General features: G+C 34.9%; 1 protein-coding gene across 2 annotated transcripts in view; it reads left to right on the top strand.

The window, feature by feature from the left end:
* The window catches only part of ASCC3 (activating signal cointegrator 1 complex subunit 3), a 265634-nt gene extending 246607 nt beyond the window's left edge, over positions 1 to 19027 (top strand). For both annotated transcript variants that reach the window (XM_036220315.1, XM_036220319.1), the window contains exons 38-42: positions 10495 to 10646; positions 12321 to 12468; positions 15751 to 15960; positions 17952 to 18127; positions 18219 to 19027. In XM_036220315.1, the coding sequence (XP_036076208.1) occupies positions 10495 to 10646; positions 12321 to 12468; positions 15751 to 15960; positions 17952 to 18127; positions 18219 to 18366 (834 nt within the window). In that variant the 3' untranslated portion in view covers positions 18367 to 19027. The remainder of the gene's footprint in view (positions 1 to 10494; positions 10647 to 12320; positions 12469 to 15750; positions 15961 to 17951; positions 18128 to 18218) is intronic.
* Positions 19028 to 19654: the final 627 nt, after the last annotated feature.

Genomic DNA, 19654 nt, shown 5'->3' with positions numbered 1-19654 from the left:
TCCAAATTTGATGGCAAAGCCAGAACTGATGACAAATGTCTGGCATTTTGATTAGCTCTCTGCTCCACACTGTTTTTTTATCAAAGGACAAAGTGGTTGATGTTCAGAGAAGCTAAATAACTTCATTAAAAGTGATTTGTTGAGGCAGTCCAGGCTGAAACCAAATGGTGATGCCAGGACTTTAAATCCTGCCCCAATATTTCTGATCTTTTCTAAGACATTTCATAAGTCTTTGCATTAAAATCATCTTTATTTAAATGAAAACTATCGAAATGCAATAATAAGCCAAATAGCAAAATGGTTTCCTTGTCCTATAAAGATGGATTTAAAATTTGTACTGTGGTTTAGTCAGAATTTGTTTTAAAATATAAAAACTTCACAGGAATTTCCACTTTTTTTAAACCAAGAATTCCCACTAGACCATGAATGATATTTTTAATTAATCCCTTCTTTTCAATATATACTCAGATCACCTCCCTTTAATTACTCTAGCTTCCTTTCAGCAGCCTGCCTATAATTGCTTTAACCAATTTCTAAGAAGAATTCATTAATATGATTGATATTTGTAACTGCTTTATTATATCACTCTACAGTGTCCAGTTGATATCCCGTTTGCCTTTTTTGTATCAACTGCTTATGATCTTTCTGAAGCCTTTAAATACTAAATAGACCAATGAATTAACCATTTACTTCCCTCACATTCTTTCCTAAAACTGCAATAACTGGAAATAATGGGGGAAAGATTAGATTTCTGATACAATCATAGGGAGAAGGAGAATGCCATCGCAATTATAAGAAGACCCTATAATAAAGGGTATATGCACGCTCAAACAACCTGTGCATATGTTTACTATTAAAATACATATACACCCATTTTATGATCTTCTTTCATTCTTGAAGTTTTACCTTCTCTGCTTAGGTTAAGTTCTTGGTTTTTTTCACTAGTTAATCACCACTACCACTAATGGAGCTCCCCTGCAGATAGCCTTTGTCCATCCCACTGGTCCTTTTTTAAAAGCTTCAAACTTCCAACTCCTCAAAAGATAGCAGACATCTCCTTTTTTACTCTTGGGAAAGAGTGTAAAGTTCTATATTCTGCATACCGAAACACATGTTTATATAGACTGAAATCATGTCCCATTGCCCAAATGGAAGTAGGCAAAGGTAAACCAGGGAACCTAGCTTGATGATAATCTATGCAATTCAGTGTCTAAAAAGACCTTTAAGGAGTTATGTTCTGCTAGGCAAGTTTCCATTGTTTTGTAAATTCTTGCATCTAACTTTAATAGAATCTGTCATTTTATATTATTTTCCTTAATGCCCAAGTCTTTTTGAACTACCAAGTTTCCAGTCCTTCTTCTCTTTCACAGGTGAGATAATATGTAGTTCATCTACTACTCACAGTAATGTGGTCTAATAGGATTGATCAATTGTGACAAAAAGCACTAGTCCAAAATTAACAAGCTACATATGTGGCGGGGTGGGGAGAATACATGAATTAGATTTGTATACTTTCCTTCATTCAGAGAATCTTCTTAAATCTGCAAAAACAAATCCTTCAAAGTTTATTGGTGGAGTTATCATTGTGCTCTAACTTCAAAACAAAGTGATAAAGTGTATTATATTTCAAATAACTAGTATTATATTTTTTCTATAGCCATCAGCTATTCTGTAAACACATTGCATCTTCAATCTATTTTTAAAAGTATTTTAACTGATAAACTTAAGATATGTATATATACACATGTTAGGATCTGAAAATAGGAAAGGTTATAAAGGGAAACAAAAGAAGATACAATGATATTTTTCATAGACCTCTTTTAACTGAGAAATACGATGACTGTAGCTGTATCTATTAACAAGTGATTCCCATTTGTAGTAGATTAAAAAGCATTAGGAATATTTGATAATGCCAGGAGATAGAACTACCAGGGAGCAAGGCTAACGTAACCTTTGAGGAATGTTTACCTATGGGTACCATAAGCAAAGGCTCAGTGGATTGCCAATGTATTGAAGAATGTCAGTGTCAATTAAATGAACAAGTTTTTGAATCATAGAGTCAAATACAATTAGCAATGAAAATAGTCCAGATATTGCCAAGCTTAGCAAAAGAAGTACTTGGTCAAATCCTTAATCTATTACTTGTAAGAAATATTTTGATATAACAAATGATAGGTAAAGTCTTCTATATAGCCTTAGGTGAATCCTTTCACATTTTTAAATGCTTATAGTTAGACCAAATGAAAAGATTATCTTTAAGTGGAGAATATAGCACAATAGGCTTCAGAAAGAGTCTTCGAATTATTTTGAGAAAAAGATGGGTGAATTATAAATAATTTTTAGACTTCCAAAATTGGATTATACATGTTTGCAGTCCACAATTTGAAGAGTTAATTTCTGTACCTCAAGTTTGTGAAGAATCCTAAAATGAAAATTACATTAAGGTTTTGAATATATATGTTTCAAGGAGTAGTAACTCTATGAGCATACATTTGGAGGATTTTGTACCATCCAAGGTATGCTGGAACCTTATCAATAACTATTTATAATGCCACTGACTGTTAAGGTGACTTGGGCATGATTCTTGGCACATTGTAGATCTCAATATATCATGGGTGAACAGGATGAATAAATATTTCACTTTTTTCCTTTTTAGTTCGTTCTTAGGAGAGGATCGAAAAGGGAGATTTATTAAGTGTGGATTCTCACAATGTTTTTAAGATTATCTGCCAAATCTGAACTGTCTACCAACCAATATAGTCTGTTGTAAACATTAGTGTGACCTTATCAAATTCATAGAGGCGGGGGAGTCTAATTCAGGCTGCTTTCCTGGCCAGACTGCCAGAGCTCACATCTTGCCATAGGAGCCCGGCGAAGTTTCATTAATGGATGACTACTTAAAAACAAAAACCACACTATGGTGCAGAATCATCATCCAGTATCAAAACTGCATTTTAATTCCCCAGTAGAACACCCAGAACACCACCTAAAATAAAGCGCCACCCCACTCCAGAAGCAACACAGAGCTGCTGCATTCAGCATTTCCAAAACTAACACAAATGTGTGGGTTTTGAGGTGTTAAACACCTTTACTTATTCTTGTGGATTTACAGGCAATCTCCCTTCAAGGACTATAATGTAATTTGGAAGGCTGTTTCCCCTTGGGTGACTCTACCTGTAAGCTTTTGTATGACAATTTGGTGACGGTTTATTGATGATATGATGCTATTATGAAGGATCCTTCTACCCCCAGCTCCTCTCCTCATACCCACATAACAACCCTTTTCCCGGTTGGGGCTGTAGGAAATGAGTAATGCTTAACCCATTTGTGTGATCAATTCACTTAAGCAGCTACTGTGAAATGTTAATCACAACTTTAATTTGTACTGCATTAGCATTTTGATTAACTTGTAGGCTTGCTAGTGCACTTGAAGCGCTTTTACTCATAGTTACAGCTCGGAAATGACTTTTTGATTAATTAAGTTTGTTAGACAGCAGCTGAGCTTCCTGAATGCTAACCTTCTGGGGGTAAAAGTTCAGGAGAAAGTTACTGTGAACAACTGTTGCTATTGAAAAAGATTCTTATAAATGTACTTAAAACATTTTAATTATTGACAAAATATTGTATCATTACTTACAACTGACCTGAACCTTTACTTTAAAGGAGTGAGCCTTTCTGCCAAGAAAGCTTTTTTCAGGTTTTCCCATCATTGTAAAACTTCTGGGAGCTCTTGAACTAAATAGTTTATTTCCTAGCAGATGTCTAACAACTAATGTTTTAACAGGCTGCCTGGGATGAATTTCCATAGTTTATATTTTAGAATTGTTTTAGATTTAAAGAAAAGAAAAATAGATCAGAGAGTTTCTATATATCCCCCACCCAGTTTTCCTCTGTTATTAGCTTCTTATGTTAATATGATACATTTGTCACAATCGACAAGCTAATTGATATTGATTGATACGTTTTTATTAACTAAGGAACATATTCAGAATTCCAGTTTACTTAATATCCTTTTTCTATTCTAGGATCTTAAGATTCCACATTACATTTAGTGGTTATGTCTCCGTTGGCCCCTCTTGGCTTTGAATTTCTCAGACTTTAATTATTTTTGGTGACCTTTCCATGGTATTTGACACTCCCATGACATTCCGTAAATAACAACTCGAATTTCATAAAATAATGAAAATCTTTTTTTCTCATTCTGGACTAAATAAATCTATTTCCAAAACTCTGATAGTATGTTATCTTTATGTCATTTAATTTGAACAGAAGTAGGAACATAATCTAACCGTTTCAACCTTTGTCTTGATATTATTTTCCTGTGGTTGTCGTGATCCCTACACTGTCACTAGATTAATTAGGATGACTATCAGGAGATGTGAGGAAAAGGAGAAAAGGTTCCTTGAGAAGGAAAAAGAACAAAAGGAAGAAGAAGAGAGGGTGCAAGTCATCAACATGCTGAGAGGTATAGAGAGGATAGAACTTCATCTGTACTCTCTCTGTGTACACACCACAGCCACAGAGTCTTGAAGACACCGAGGACTAAATTCAGACTTTTTATTTTGGTGTCCTTTTTTTTTTTTTTTTTTAATTAAAGTATAATTGGCATATATTAGTTTCAGGTGTACAGCATTGTCACTTGACACCTATATCCCTTACAAAGTGATCACCATGACAATTCTAGTAATCTTCTGGCACCAAACAAAGTTAATTACAATATTATGGACTATATTTCCTACATTGTCTATTGCATCGTCATTCACAGACTTTTTAAACTGAAGTTTAGATTTGTTTTAATAATGGACCTTAGAGCTACATCTTCTTATCCACCTAAGATAGTACCTTTTGATTTACATTGAATGACATAGTTTTTCTTTTAATGTCCTAAGCCAGAAATTCTATTTCCTTGCAATGAAGTTGACGTAATTTGGTGATTGCAGTGCTCAGAGTTCCTTTTTTACCCTTGGATTATTTAAATCCAGAATTTAATTGTGTTTGAAAAGATATTTATGATTGTATATCAGACATTACGATGTAGTTATAACCAAATGGTAGATTCAAATTAACTTAAAATTTTTAAGTTTTTCAACAATCGCATTGACACACACACCGCTCCATTTCTACATTCCCTCTGAAGTTCCTGAACCAGCTTATTCTTCATATTTCTTCAGTAAAAAAGTCTGTCTCTTCAGGTCTCTCCAACCACATCTTTCTTTTCAGATTCCTGCTTCTTTTATCCATGTTATGTTTTACTATCAATGTCTGTAAGATATTGCTGGAAACAATCACAAAACATTGCTAGCTGATTCTATAATTTCTAATTGTTTCTAATAATTTCTGTAGTTATTGTTTCAAAGCCATGCTATTGAAACTCACTGCTGTGCTAGTTTTTATTCACATCATTAATTCCCCCCAATACTTATTACAAATCTTCCCCTGCTCCTTTACAGTATCTTCTCAGCAAGAGATATCACTTCCAACTTACACAGATGATTGAGACCCTGTACGGTGTGTCTCAGTGAGTGCGATGCTATCAGTGGTCATTCTCTTCAAGTATTCTCTCTCTTTCCAGTGACTGTGTGTGTGAGGTCTTCAGTGACGAGCTGAAGCCTCTCTTTTCAGTGAAGCCTTACCCACGCACCCAGCAGCAGAAACCTCATCTTGCTCTTTTTCTCTGCAGCTTATTCTGTGCTTACTGTATGCTACCTTCTTTTTTGATTTATTTAGGTTTTCCTGCCTCTGACTTCAAGGATATTACAGTCCACCTGGAAAGACAGAAAGTGATATTATTTTATAAAAATAACTAACAATGCAATATGAGTATATTGGCATTTTATTGATAAAAGATTAAAGTTTACAGGAGGTAGACACAAGCTTAATCAATCTCCTTGATTTTTCAGATGAGAAGAAAGAGTATCAGTGGTTAAGTGATTTACATAAGGTCTTACAGTTAAAGGCACAACACTCCAAGCTGTGAGGTCAAGTCTCTTTCTTGTATACCATGTCACCTTCAAATCAGTATCAAGTATTCCTGAGTCATATGTCTGTTTATACATCATTCAGACGTATTGTCTGTTTTGTGCATTATCTTTTCAAGAGAGTTTCTCAGAGTTCCATTTTATCTAGTAGCACATTCATCATAGGATCTTCTCTTCTAATACCGGACCCCACTGGAATTCCACACAACCATTCCTGCATCCTATAGTGGTTAAAAGCATGCACTTCAGAATCAAGCTCCTCAGAAGGTTAATCCCAGCTATATCCATTCACCAGAACTATGTAGCCTTAGGCAGGCATGTTTGTTTGTTTGTTTGTTTGTTTGTCTGTTTGTACCCCTCTGAGCCACAATGTCTTCATCTGTAAAATGGGTTTAAATTCAATAACTTACATAAAATGGTTAGCAGAGTGTTTAACAAATAGTATACACTTAACAAATGACTCATGATTATTTCAGTAGTGCCCCAAGGGTATGTTAGATGCCCTCACCATTGTTCCTTTCCTGCCTTTCCATTTCCATATCTCATTTCCAGGTAACCCCCACTTCGTTATTCTCAGCTCTGCTCTATGGCTGTTCATTTTAACTCTCTTAGCTGCCTACTTTGTGCCCAGGACTTCTAAGTCCACACTCCTAGCCCATACTCTCTTTTCAGAGCTCATTTTAACCTAGACTTCTCACATGGTTTCATGTGGCACCTCAGTTAAAATGTGTTCAAAACCAAACTTATCACCTGATCTCCTGTAAATATATAACAGCCCCACAGTTTGTGTTAATTATAAGATTTTAAATGTAGATAATTTTATAAATGAACACAGCACTAGAAATCATACTTCCATTCTGTCACAACTGGACATGACAAAGAATTCTGAATTAACAACTTAGTTGGAGAGTCTCATACACAGGGTCAGCCCCCATCCACATTTCCCCTGCACTTAGAATCATCCTAGCTTTACCTGGTAGGTAGCATGCCAAGTAAAAAGTGGGTAAGAGGTAAAGGGCGGTTGACTGTTTCCTAATATTGACACTAAGCTAGTAAAGAAAGCCCAGAGTTATTTCTCCTTAGTGTACTAAAACAACCTTTTGTTGTTGAGTGTTAGATCTCTGCAAAGGACTTTGAAGTGCCTTGGGGAACTGAGCCATATTTTCTAGCTGTTTCCAAAGCCAGTCTCACTCTAGAGAAGAGCATATCAGTCCTTAGCTACCAGGAAGACTGCTATAAAAGATAGTGAGACACAGGAAGTCCATCCCAGGCTCAGCCATGCAGAGGTATGTTGGTGCAAGCTGTCAGGGCCCACAAACCCATTTATCTGGACCATCCCTTGGCCTTAGCCCCTTGGTATGTACCTCTGAATAGTAACGTGGGCTTGCCCACTCAAACTGAAAACCAAGCCCACATTCTCTAGTTTGGCCTGAACCGCAGGGCCTGTCTTTGGCTTTGTCCCCTGGCTTTTTTGTGATTGCTCACCTCTCCTGAAGAACTGTCCTGCCTTTTCTATAGATCTTCTCCCAACCTTGCACATGCCCCATCCCTCAGTGCTGAAATTAACACCAATGGCCCAAAGGAAATCTCTCTTAGAAAGAATGGATTGTTTTACAATGTTCTTTTCATTTCATCATGGAAGAACTTTAAAAATAGGCAGCTTTTTATTGAGATCTGCGTTCTAAGCAATATATTATATACCTTACATAGTATGTTATCTCATTTTACCCTCATAGCACCCCTATAAGGAAATATGATACCCCTTCTAAAAATGAGAAATCTAGCGTAGCAGGGTGTGGTTGATTTCCCCAAATTTATATATAGTAAGTGGGACTATATTTGGATTTAAACTTATGTGTGACATCAAAGCTTGTAATTTTTTTCCTCTATACTATAATGCCTTTGGCAGATGTGCAATAACTTAAGTAGAATGTTGTTATAATTGTTGTAATTGTATTTTTACTAATATTCTTTCATAAAATGAGTATTTCTTGAGTGCGCTATACTAGGGCTAGAGTGACAGAATATTTCCAGATTCTTGCTATCAGGGGTCTATAGTTTAAAGGGAAGCTGTGTAAACAAAGAAGAACAATAGGATAATGGTATCATGTGTCAAGAGTAGCAGATGTATAGGAGAAGTACCTACATTCTTCTGGAAGAATCAGGGAAATGTCACAGTAAGAAGTAGGATTTGAGCTAGACTCAAAAGATGAACAGGAATTTCTCAGGTAGATGAGGTAAAGGGAGCAACGCTTGTAAAAAGAAAACGTTAAGTAAGAGCAAGGACAAATGTGGGAAAATAGCGGTAATTTAGTGCTGCTATAGGAAGGGGTTAGATTGATATGCCAGGACCAGACAGATCATAGGGCATTCATTAACCAGCGTGCAGAGAAGTGTTAGCTTTTGTCCTCTACACAGTGTGAAGCTATTGAAGACATTTAAACAGAAGTATGACAGTTTTACTTCTGTAAAAATTTACTTTGGTAACATAAAATATGGATTGAAGAAAAATTAGATGAAAATGAGAATAAAGAGGTTCGGATAATATTTCGGGTGAGAGTTGGTAAGAGCCTGCACTGAGGCATTGGCGGGGGAGGGGAGTCAAAGAAAACGGATGGACTATGGAGCAATTAAGCAGAGACAGGAGCGACGTGCTCGGTTCACCACATTTGAGCAGTCACAGGACCTTTTATTGTCCCAGATTCTTGATCTCCTCACCTGCCTTTTCTCTAAATTAAAACAAGATAAAGAATAGTTTTCAATTCATGATATGGCTTTTCATTTACTTCATGTGAGCAATCATTTTGCATGATTTTTTACATTTTCACATCTGGATCATACAATGAAAAATTGTGGGGGACTCTCATAAATTTTATGAAATCTTTCAACTTCATCATGAAAACTTCAAAGCTAAAAACATATGGTTCATCCATCCAACTCTTCTAGTATGTGAGCTTTTGGTCTGGAATTTATTTCCAGTCAAGTTGTAATATAAAATCACAAGTAAAATCACTGTAGTTACTCTACATTACAACTTCTAATATCATCATGATACTGGATTAGATATAATTAATTTCTCTTTCCCTTTTCTCTTCCCTTACAGAACTCAAGAGTTGTAACTTGTGAACTAATCCACTTTTTTTTTTAATCCAAGTGGTGTTCATGACCTGCCTTGTCTCATACACTTCAAAGAAAGGCAGCGTTTTAATCAGCGCTGCAGAGAAATAGAAAGAATAGAAGTGGATTTTCTCTAGATTTATAAAAATGTACATTTACACATGTATACATTGATATATACCCATATACATTCATATATCTATTGTACCAATACTCAGGCTTTATGATGTGTAATTCATAGACTCATGGGTGCTAAAGACCAGTTTGACAATTCTTTCACATTAACTATGCTATCCAGAAACATTGATCCATTTCCCTATGATGGATATGAAAAGACACAGATTAGCTTAGCCAAATGCTTTTAAAACTAGTTTACTATTTGTAAATTAGGAAACACAGAATAGGAAATTCAAAACTTAGAAGGGAAATGTGTCTGCCTCAATAGTACTAAGTAGTATGACTATTAAATTCATTTCACTAAAATGATATACCTTAAAAATTATTTATAAAAATTTTCTAATAATTTTATATAACACTTTTTAAATATTTTACTGTTGGTGAGATATTTATGATTCTATGAAAGTGTCATTTTAAGCATTTATGAGGTATATCATATATTTCTTACCTTCATCTTTTCATTTCCCAAAACAAGAGAGGACACTCCTAAAACTGTATAAAATAGTTGCCTGAGATCACGATATTAACTTATGTGTCTTTAAGTCAGCATTCTCCAGAATCTAATTTAATTGAAATAGCTTTGCCTGTGTAAACTTCTCCTTTGTTTAAATAAGATTTCACTGTTTAGTTTTGCCTTAAGCAAATGCAGCATTTGTTTGTCCATAAAACATTAGATTAAATGTATAGACTAATACGAATAGCTTCTCCTCATTCCACATGCATCAGTGGCAGTGGCCCCCTTTGCTAGTGTGTGGTATATTATTTTCATTGAAAACCAGGGCTCTGTCTTTAGTCTTCTCTTTGGGGAAAATAAATTTTTTGGCCAAGATACCGCCTGTCGCCTTACCACTATTGATTTTAAATTTGGAAAAGACAACCTGAGATTTACTCTTTAAACACGGCTGCTGATGCCCTTGATACAGTGAATTATATAGGTATTTGCTCTCAAAGTACACTGAATTTTTCTCTTTGTTTTAATAGTGGGTACCAGCATTATCTGGCTATCTTTGCTGCCCTAAAAAAGCTAAATATTTAGCACTTTGTAGGATATTCTGTAAAATAAATGCTATTTTCTGGTTTCTATTTTAATTAATAGTAATTTAGAGGTATAATGCTTGGTTTGGGATTTTTTTTATTGTTGTTGCTAAAGCAGACATCAGATCCACAGTGGGAAGGACAAGTGCCATGATGTTCTTGTAACCTGTGCATTTTCCCTGTTCAGGCAATGCTAGATGTGGCTGCAAACCAGGGCTGGCTGGTGACTGTCCTGAATGTCACCAGTCTAATTCAGATGGTGATCCAGGGTCGGTGGTTAAAGGACTCTTCTCTTCTTACAATACCAAACATAGAGCATCACCATCTTCATATTTTCAGGTAATTGTCTTAATTTTCAACATAATTGGTTTTTGTTTCAAAAAATTATTTTCTTTATATGTGTGGTCCCTTGATTTTCAGCTTGTGCCTAAAATATTGAATTTTTTCTTTTTTTTTTTTTTTTTAGCAGTGAGAATGGCTTTGTTTCCCAGAGGTAGACATGGCCTACGGCTGTACATTCTTAGTTGGAAATCAATCATCTGTTCCAAGCTGAACCATAGTTCATTTTAACCTTCTATTAAATTGTTTTCTACTTGCAACACAGGATACATTTCTATTTTAACTGTGTTTACTCCTTTACATTATCAACCTTCATTTTAAAAGATGTTAAAGTGCTTTGTGATCTAAAGCAAAATAAATTTCTGTTATTGCAGAATAAATGTAAGGGATCTGAAATCCATTGTCAAAGGTAAATTATGCATCTGCAAAATGTCTAAAACTGGATAGTTTTATATACAGGCAGCTCAAGATAGAATCTGTACTTAAAACATGAGTATAAATTATCATCAAATTATTTAACCTTTAGGTCTTATATACATGGCTGCAAATATTTTAGCAAGGAAAAAAGTACATATTACAAGCAAGGTTGGCAGTGTTTAAATGAAAATGTTTTTTTCACACCAGTGTTTCACACCAGGTTGAGAGATTCTTTGCAGCTGAAATGTTGGTTCATAGTCATGTAGACAAACAAAACAATCTGGCTGCAGGTTGCTGTCATGCACCCTCTACCTCTTGTCAGCTGGATGACGAGTGGCCGTCATTTGAGGCACCTAGATACAGATGCTAATCAGATCCTCAGAATCCATGAGATCTCCTCAGGAAAGTCCCTCAATTTGTCTCAAGTAGGTTCCAGAGCAGTTGTTTCCATGGTGCTGAGTCCCCATCAGGGGATGTCCCTGGAAACCAAAAGGCACATTCAGAAAGTGAGCCACACCAGCAGCAGGTGGCACGAGGGAGAAGGCAGAGACCTCGTATGTCTGCAGCTCAGTTTTAGGAACCCTTCCAATGATACTAAGAGTTACGAGAGTTGGGTTTCATCAGTAAAGCAGGCACATAAGGATACTACCCCGACACAGCACGCAGGTCTGTTATGGAAGCTGCCGGGGCCTAGGAGATTTGATCCAGTTCTTTAGTGTTACCCTGAAAAGTGCTATATTCATATAATTTTAATTATATGTTTCAGTAGAGAGTAAGATTTAGGTGGGCCACATTCCTAGGGATCTGGCAGTATTTGGAAATCTCACAGATTTCCAGAATGTACTCTTAATTGTGTGTTCCCAACAACTTGCAATGAATACTTTATTCAAGTAATTGTTTCAGAGTCACTTAGCTGCATTCATTAAAAACATGTCAGGGCTCCGGTCAGTACTTTATCCATGTAGAAGCAATAGTGCATATTAGTACCTTCTTATAGAAAGATACCCACTATCTGTGAACCCTAAGTATTGACTGAACTCACACGACTTACACATTTTATATAGTGATAGTGATAGTACCTTGGATTGATACCTTAGAAAATGCTGGCTAATTTCGAAACTTAGTAACAATGGCCTTTAAAGTTTGTAGTAATCTTAATTTTTTAAACTGTTCGAATTTTATAAATGATCATTATCCAAAAAATCTCATTTGTACTATGAAAAAAATTATCTGATTGGTATTAATATTATTTCTTAGGAAATGGAGCCCAGCTACAAAGGGCCCGCGTGCTGGCTGCCATGGCTTCATAGAGTGCCTTCCCGAACTGATCCATGCCTGTGGTGGGAAAGACCAGGTGTTCATCTCCATGGTAGATAATGAGCTACCAGATGCAAAAATGAAGCAGGTAAGGCCATCCCTTCCATGTTTAGAGCTCCCTGACTCTGTCTGGGAACTTATACCAGCAATTCTCTAACTTAAAGCATTGGTTACTGGGGTCAGACTCACCTGGATTTAAAAATCTGTCCACCACTTTTTAACGGCGATTATGAACTTGAAAACCTTATACCTGTCTCATGAAATTCTTGTAACAATTAAGCAGGATATTATTTTGTAAACTGCTTTGTGTAGTTCCTGATATGGAATAAGAGCTCCATAAATGATGTTAAAAATAATGGCAGTTACAATAATTAGTAGTAACACTGGCATTATTTGAAGTTGTTTCAGGAGCTTGCTCAGAAGGTCTGCTATAACTTGTCCATCACTAAGCTGCATTACCCAGGAGCACTTCTCATTTCTTCAGGGTAGTTCTTTTGTTTTTTTTTTTTTTAACATTTAGTATATTTCCATGCAGTTCCTTCAATTACTTTTGTATACCCCCACTCTTATTATAATCATTTTATTATAACTAAATTCTAAAGTGTTCCTTCAAATAAACTCCTTACTTACATACCACATAGCTTACATAAAAAGCTAAGTTTCTGTTGTGAGAAACAATACAGGTCATCTCTCCAAACCTCCCTTGGAAAGGCCAAAATATGAATGAATGATGCCAGAAATATTTGGCATATCTAGACTTTTAAGTCTTAAGCAATTTTACCCTAAACATGTCAAAGTAAACATTCAGGATTTGCAACATAATTAACATATTGACTTGCAAATACAGGTATTAAAATAAATGTCTAAACCATGTCATTTTTTTTTCCAGTAGAACTTATTTTTGAACAAGACTTAGAAAAAATGTAACAAGCATTAAAGTCTGATTGTTCAATTTCTGTTGAACCCAAAATTGGCACCAAAAACTATTTAAATATTCATAATAAGTGCCTACCTTTCTAACTAAATTACCATCAAAATTATGAATAAAAGCAATATATTTAAATCAAAACAAGGCTTCCATTAGCAACAACAGATTTCCAACATAGCATACATTGATTTCAAGCCAAGTTTTAGATGTGATGAAAAATTAGAACATTGTTATAATTAGTTCAGGGAGAACTCAGAAGTAAACTTACTTAATTTATTTGCATAAATTGCCATTCTGTTATCTTTAAAACCAAATGCAAATTGGCTCAGTCTGATATGATGATGGTTATTTGGCTCAAAAGTGCTTCAATTTGCAGAGCAATCTGGTGTTGGCTCTGCAGTGAGGCGATCCCAGGTAACATACAAATCCTGAATTATTCCAGAAATTAGTATGTTTAAAGCATCAATTTAAGTGCTAATTGCAGTAGTAATGAGAAAAAGCAGTACGACTGTGAGATTTGCATCTTCTACCCCATCAGTATGCCTGGAACGGCTGCTGACTGGCAGAGGATTTGGCTGCTAATTAAATAATTGTATGCATGGCAGTGCTCTTGCCTGATTCAATAGATGAAGATTAATCCTCAGATAAATATGTTTGGCTGGTATTGAAATGTCTTAGCAGTTTCTGTAAAAATAGCTCATGTTTTATATACATATGTGTGTGTGTGTGTACACACACCCCCAACAAATATATGTGTACACATTGAGGATGAAAAATAATAATATTAAGTGCTACAAAAAGGATATAGATATATATGCCAGATGTGACTTTTGGAGGCTTTGTAAAGTAAAATCTCAACCAGTTGCTAATAACTGAAAATATATATTAGTAACTAATTTAATGGTACAAGTAAAGAAACATGAAGGCTTGCTTCATGTGGTAAATGTTACTTGTGCTGTCTCAAAATTTTAAATGCTTTACAAAAATTGTGTATTTAAGTATCTCCTTGATCACTTTTCCACTCTGGTCAGTCTTAGAAGAACATCGAGTTGTATACCTTCTATACTCGGTAACTATGGTTCTACCAAGGGAGAAGCCATCATTTGTTACCTTGAAGCACAGTGTAGAACATTCTGTGGCTTGACTATTTCAAGATCTATTTCACACATAATTTCAGATTCACGAGACAAGTTATAAGATTGGAGTCGGATTGAAAATTTGCATTGGATTTAACATTTTTTTAATTCCTAAGGGGTTGTTTGATTCATCAGGGCTACTTCATTTCAATTAGGTATACTCAGCAGCACTGAAGTCTTAGCAAATAGGAAATCAAAGCGTATAAGCAAATGTATGGTATATATTAAAGAAATAAAAGGAAAACCAAAACTAAAGTATTCATGTACTTTTAAAAACTAACAGAAGGGAACAACTGATAAAACAACCAATATATTGAGATGTTTTCTTGACCGATAGTGATAGTGCCACGTAATTGTAAATGATGGGAAAAGGTGACAGTTAATTATCTGAGGACATCAAGTTTATCTTGTTACATTCTTTCCATACACTTGGGAATTCATTCATTTAACAAAGATGAGCAGTTACTATTTGCATACAGATTTCTTACAAATATCTTTCAACTTAAAGAATAAGAATAAAATTGGTAAAATATTCTCTATCCTTTTAATATGTTCATTTTAATTGATAACTTTAATATGGTATTATTAAAAGTGTATATTTGTTTATAGAAGGAACCCTGAACTTATAAGGTTCTTTTGATATACAGAAATCTAGAAATGTTTTCCTTTCAGAATAAATTTGGAATATGGACCAAAAAAAAAAAACATTTTGTACAGTAAGTCATCAATGGATGATGCTGCCTGACATCAACAATTGCATTACATTTTTTAAGTTACTTTTATATCTCCAAGTAATGCCCTCTATCTTAGAAGTCAGTAAATATTAGAATAGATATTTCTCGAAAACAGACCAGCTCAACAGCAAACATTTTAAACTTATTTTTTAGTATAATCAGTAGCCACTCAGTATCGAGGAATGATTTACAATAAAATGGTCACAAGTTTAGATAATGATTAATTCTTTTTCAGTCGCTTTTGAAAGGACTTTGAACTATAAAGAGGAAAAGTACACTATTTTTGCACATAAATAAGTACAAGAAAAACTGGAATAGCTGAACAAGAGCTATGGATTGTATCAATGTTAATATCTTGGTATTAATAATATTTAGTTTTTGAAAAATGCTTTCATTGGGGGAAACTGGAGAAATGATACATAGGCAGGATCTCTTTGTATTATTTCTTACAACTGCATTGGATCCAGACATAATCAAAACAAAGATTTTTTTTTTTTTAAGTACACTATTTCCTAGTTGATCACTGCATTCAAATGAACCATTTCTTTATCATCTTTCATTTTTTTATTCAGGCATGGAATTTCATATCTCGCTTGCCAGTGATAGATGTTGGCTTAAGTGTTAAAGGCTGGTGGGATGACTCTGTGGAAGGACATAGTGAACTCTCTATCACAACTCTGACCTCAGACAAACGAAACGACAACAGATGGATCAAATTGCATGCTGATCAAGAGTATGTGCTTCAAGTCAGCTTGCAGAGAGCCCACATCGGGTTCCACAAGGTATAGTGTTTGGTTTCCAGTCTCAAATGCTTCACACCAGATACCAGCATGCGCCACCACACATATCTTTTATATTACTAATGCGTTCGTGTCATTCATGAATCCCTCTTTCTCAACTGGCCTTAAGCAGCAAGTCCATCTCCTGAAATTATGTCACTTCTCCCCATGTGCCATGTTTCAACCCCAGAATATCCACCTTACATGATAATATGTTGCCAGGAGTACTGTTCTCAAAAGATGGCCAAAGACTCCGTCCAGCATAATATCCAAGAGTGTCTTTTACAGTGCAGATTCCTTGGCCCTCCTCCAGACTGACTACATCAGAATCTCAGGGGGAGGGACCTCAAAATATGTACTTTTACCCCAGCACCACAAATGACTTTTTAAGGACATTAAAGTTTGAGAAGCACTGCCCTAGAAGCACTTGGTTATACAGGAGTCACACTGGGCTAGATGCAGAGGAAAACAAAGCTTTACCACTTGGCTCCATGCACTTGAATAAGACACTAAGCTTTTTGCACCTCAATTGTCTGCTTCCTTCATTATAATGCCTACGACAAAGCTTTGTCAATGTTCATACAGGGCAGAAATTTACAGGATTTTTATTTTAAATTACTGTGCTTTTTTCTGTTGCCTGTGACAAAATTAATCAAAATTAATTATTTGGCCCTCTGAGACTATTAGTACATAACAGGTGAGCAGATTGGGCTTTAGTACCATAATAATTGAAATAAGAAAGAATTTATTTCCTCTTTAGCCTAGTGGAGTCAGGGGCTTTCCTATATCTAGAATAAGCCCACAGGAGTGAGGTTGTCATTCATTAGTACTGTCCCCTCTGTTTTTACACATAAAATGGTCAGTAACTTTCTATTGTTGCGTCTTTGCAGTACTGTGCCTTCAAATCTCACCACATTTGACTACTAATTCTAAAGATCACTTTATAGAAGTATGAACTGATTGGCCTCAAGCATTTCATTTAATATGAGCATTTTTAGATGACTTAATATATCTCAACATACCAAAAAAAAATAGTAATAAACATTAATACAGATAAAATCATGGGGAAAAATGGAGATTCTTTTACCTTAATATTATTACTTAAAAATTAGATTCAATCATTCCAGAACTCTAAATTTTGTTTCTAAGTACAATAAAAATACATTACTCGCTGTCTTCTCTTTTAAAATGCCTTAAGTGAAACATCTTTCTCTAGAATATTGAGTGAAGTTGGATCGAGAACATGTCATTATTAGTACGTGTCATTATTAGTACATTTTATGCCATAAAGTCATTATCCTAAAGATTAGCTAGAATAATCTTATAATTTGTAATACTGATCTAAAATAAAGACTTCAAGTGCTGTCATTATGGTGATAACTAATCTTGGATTGTGGTAATTAATATATCTTACAAATTGCTTGGCTTATAATTTCCCATTCCTCAGAGAAAGGACTTTCTAATATTACCATATTAGAATGGGTGCTTTTATATGTGCATTTTATTCTTGGGTTGGGGGAAGGTGTTTATATGCTATAGTGCTTATTTTGAAATCCAGAGTCTAGTCTTAATTGGCTTTTTTTACCTAAGTATCAGTTTCTTGTGAATAAGTCTTTGGAAGACTTGACTAACATGATTGTCTTTCAATTCGTTCATCTGCAAATGGGGTATTATTAATATCATTTCTAAGAATAGCGTGAGAAATTACTAAATTGATATCAAGATTCAGGGCTTTCTGTTCTAAATGAGCCAAAATAGTCTGGTAGTTAAAACCACAAAATAGTGTTTTAAAGATCTTGAAAAAAGATAAGTGATAACATATTTAAGACACCAAACCAGGAAATTTAAAACATCCCAGATAGATATACTGCACTGTGTAGATTTATGGCCTTAAGTAAGACACTGTAGCCTTTTAAGCACAACCAAGTGGTATAGAAAGTCTAGAGATTATTAATGCTTTATCTTTTTTTTTTATTTATTTTTCTGGTTCACAGGGAAAGCAAGATAGCCATGCAGTTGCTCCTCGATTTCCCAAATTAAAAGATGAAGGGTGGTTTTTGATTTTGGGAGAAGTGGATAAGAGAGAACTTATTGCTTTGAAAAGAGTAGGATACGTTCGAAATCATCAGGTCGTTTCCATCTCTTTTTATACCCCCGAAGTACCTGGAAGGTGAGCAGAATCTTACCAAAATTCTGAAAGAATGAAATATGACTGTGCTTGAAAAGGCAGTTTTACAGTTTTGTCTCTTTTTGTATTTTAGATATATCTACACACTGTATTTCATGAGCGACTGCTACCTTGGCCTGGACCAGCAGTATGACATTCATCTCAATGTCACACCAGCGAGCAACTCCGTACAGGTCAATGAGGAGGTCTCTGATGCCTTGGCTGACCTGAAAGTGAAGTAACTGGGCCCAGACAATTCATTGGAAAGAAGTGGATAAAAAAAGTCTGACTGTTCACGCATCAGACAAGTAATCAGACAAAGTCGAATTACTTGGTGTTTACCTTGATGGAATCAACTTCTAACCTCAAGACACCCAGGAAATAGACAGTGGCTGCAGTCAATTTCAACACCAGTTAGCTACAGTGGGTGGTCTTTTAACAAATGTTGCCTTTTATAATGTTGTTTTCATGGGTTTTCTGACATGTAAAATCAATACACATGTAGGAAAATCTTTTGCTCTGTATATTGAAATGATATATAGGAATTATCAATCAAATTTTACATCACACAATGTACTGTTTACAAGAATATTAGTTTTTTTTTTTCTACAGAAAACTATAGTGAGGTGTGACAGTGTTAGAATTTGTAACAGATTTCTAACCCTGCAGCATAAAATATATAAGATATCAATATGGCGGCACACAATGTGTCTTGTTAGTAACATTTATACTTTGACCACATGTAGAAATCATTTAAAGAATTTCTTAACAGTCATAAATGTTAATAATATATGATGTAAAATTACATTATAGAGCTCAATGATGATAAAAAAAGATTATACTGATCTTAGAAATGTAGATACTGTAACTAATGGAAATAAAATATTTAGAGTGCCACTTCAAGACAAGCTGACTCAATTATTCTTGTTTTTTTCTATTATATTCTTCTGTTCTTTTCATTCTTTTATACTTCAAAACTTCACTTTTGCTTTTTTTCTGATATAGCTATCTACACAAGGAGAGAAATGCAGTGTAATTCGTGTTGTAACATGTGCAGATCATGCAGTACAATCCCATGTCTTTATGATCTCCAGGATGGATCTGAGGCAAACAAAATTTTTGACACCCACATGTAGGTTTTCACTTAGGATAAAGGAAATTTCTCTATGTCCAATTTTCCTCTTGAAAAATACTTTTTTCAACCTACAAGGTTGTTATTTATAATTCAATGTCCATAGAATATAGATTCTAGGGGAATGAAATTCCGTCTTTGCAAGGTAATGTCAGTTGTTTCTGATCCTGGGATGAATTATTTTAAAATATTTTTCAATGTAACCACCACAGTACTAGAATTTAATAGTTCCTCTGAAAGTGGAACATATTGCTCATGTGTGCCTCCTTTTCCATGCTTAAAAGAAAAAAGAAGAAGTAAAAGAGTGTGGAGAACCAGGCATTCACATCCTCAAATTAAATAACTCATTTGAACACGCCATGTACAGTAGGCATGAGGTGTTGAAGTATGAAGAGTTC

This window comes from Rousettus aegyptiacus, unplaced genomic scaffold, assembly GCF_014176215.1.
Source record: "Rousettus aegyptiacus isolate mRouAeg1 unplaced genomic scaffold, mRouAeg1.p scaffold_m13_p_1, whole genome shotgun sequence".
NCBI classification, from domain to species: domain Eukaryota; kingdom Metazoa; phylum Chordata; class Mammalia; order Chiroptera; family Pteropodidae; genus Rousettus; species Rousettus aegyptiacus.
Note: the sequence above shows the minus strand (reverse complement) of the source record. Positions and strands in the feature narration are given on the sequence as shown.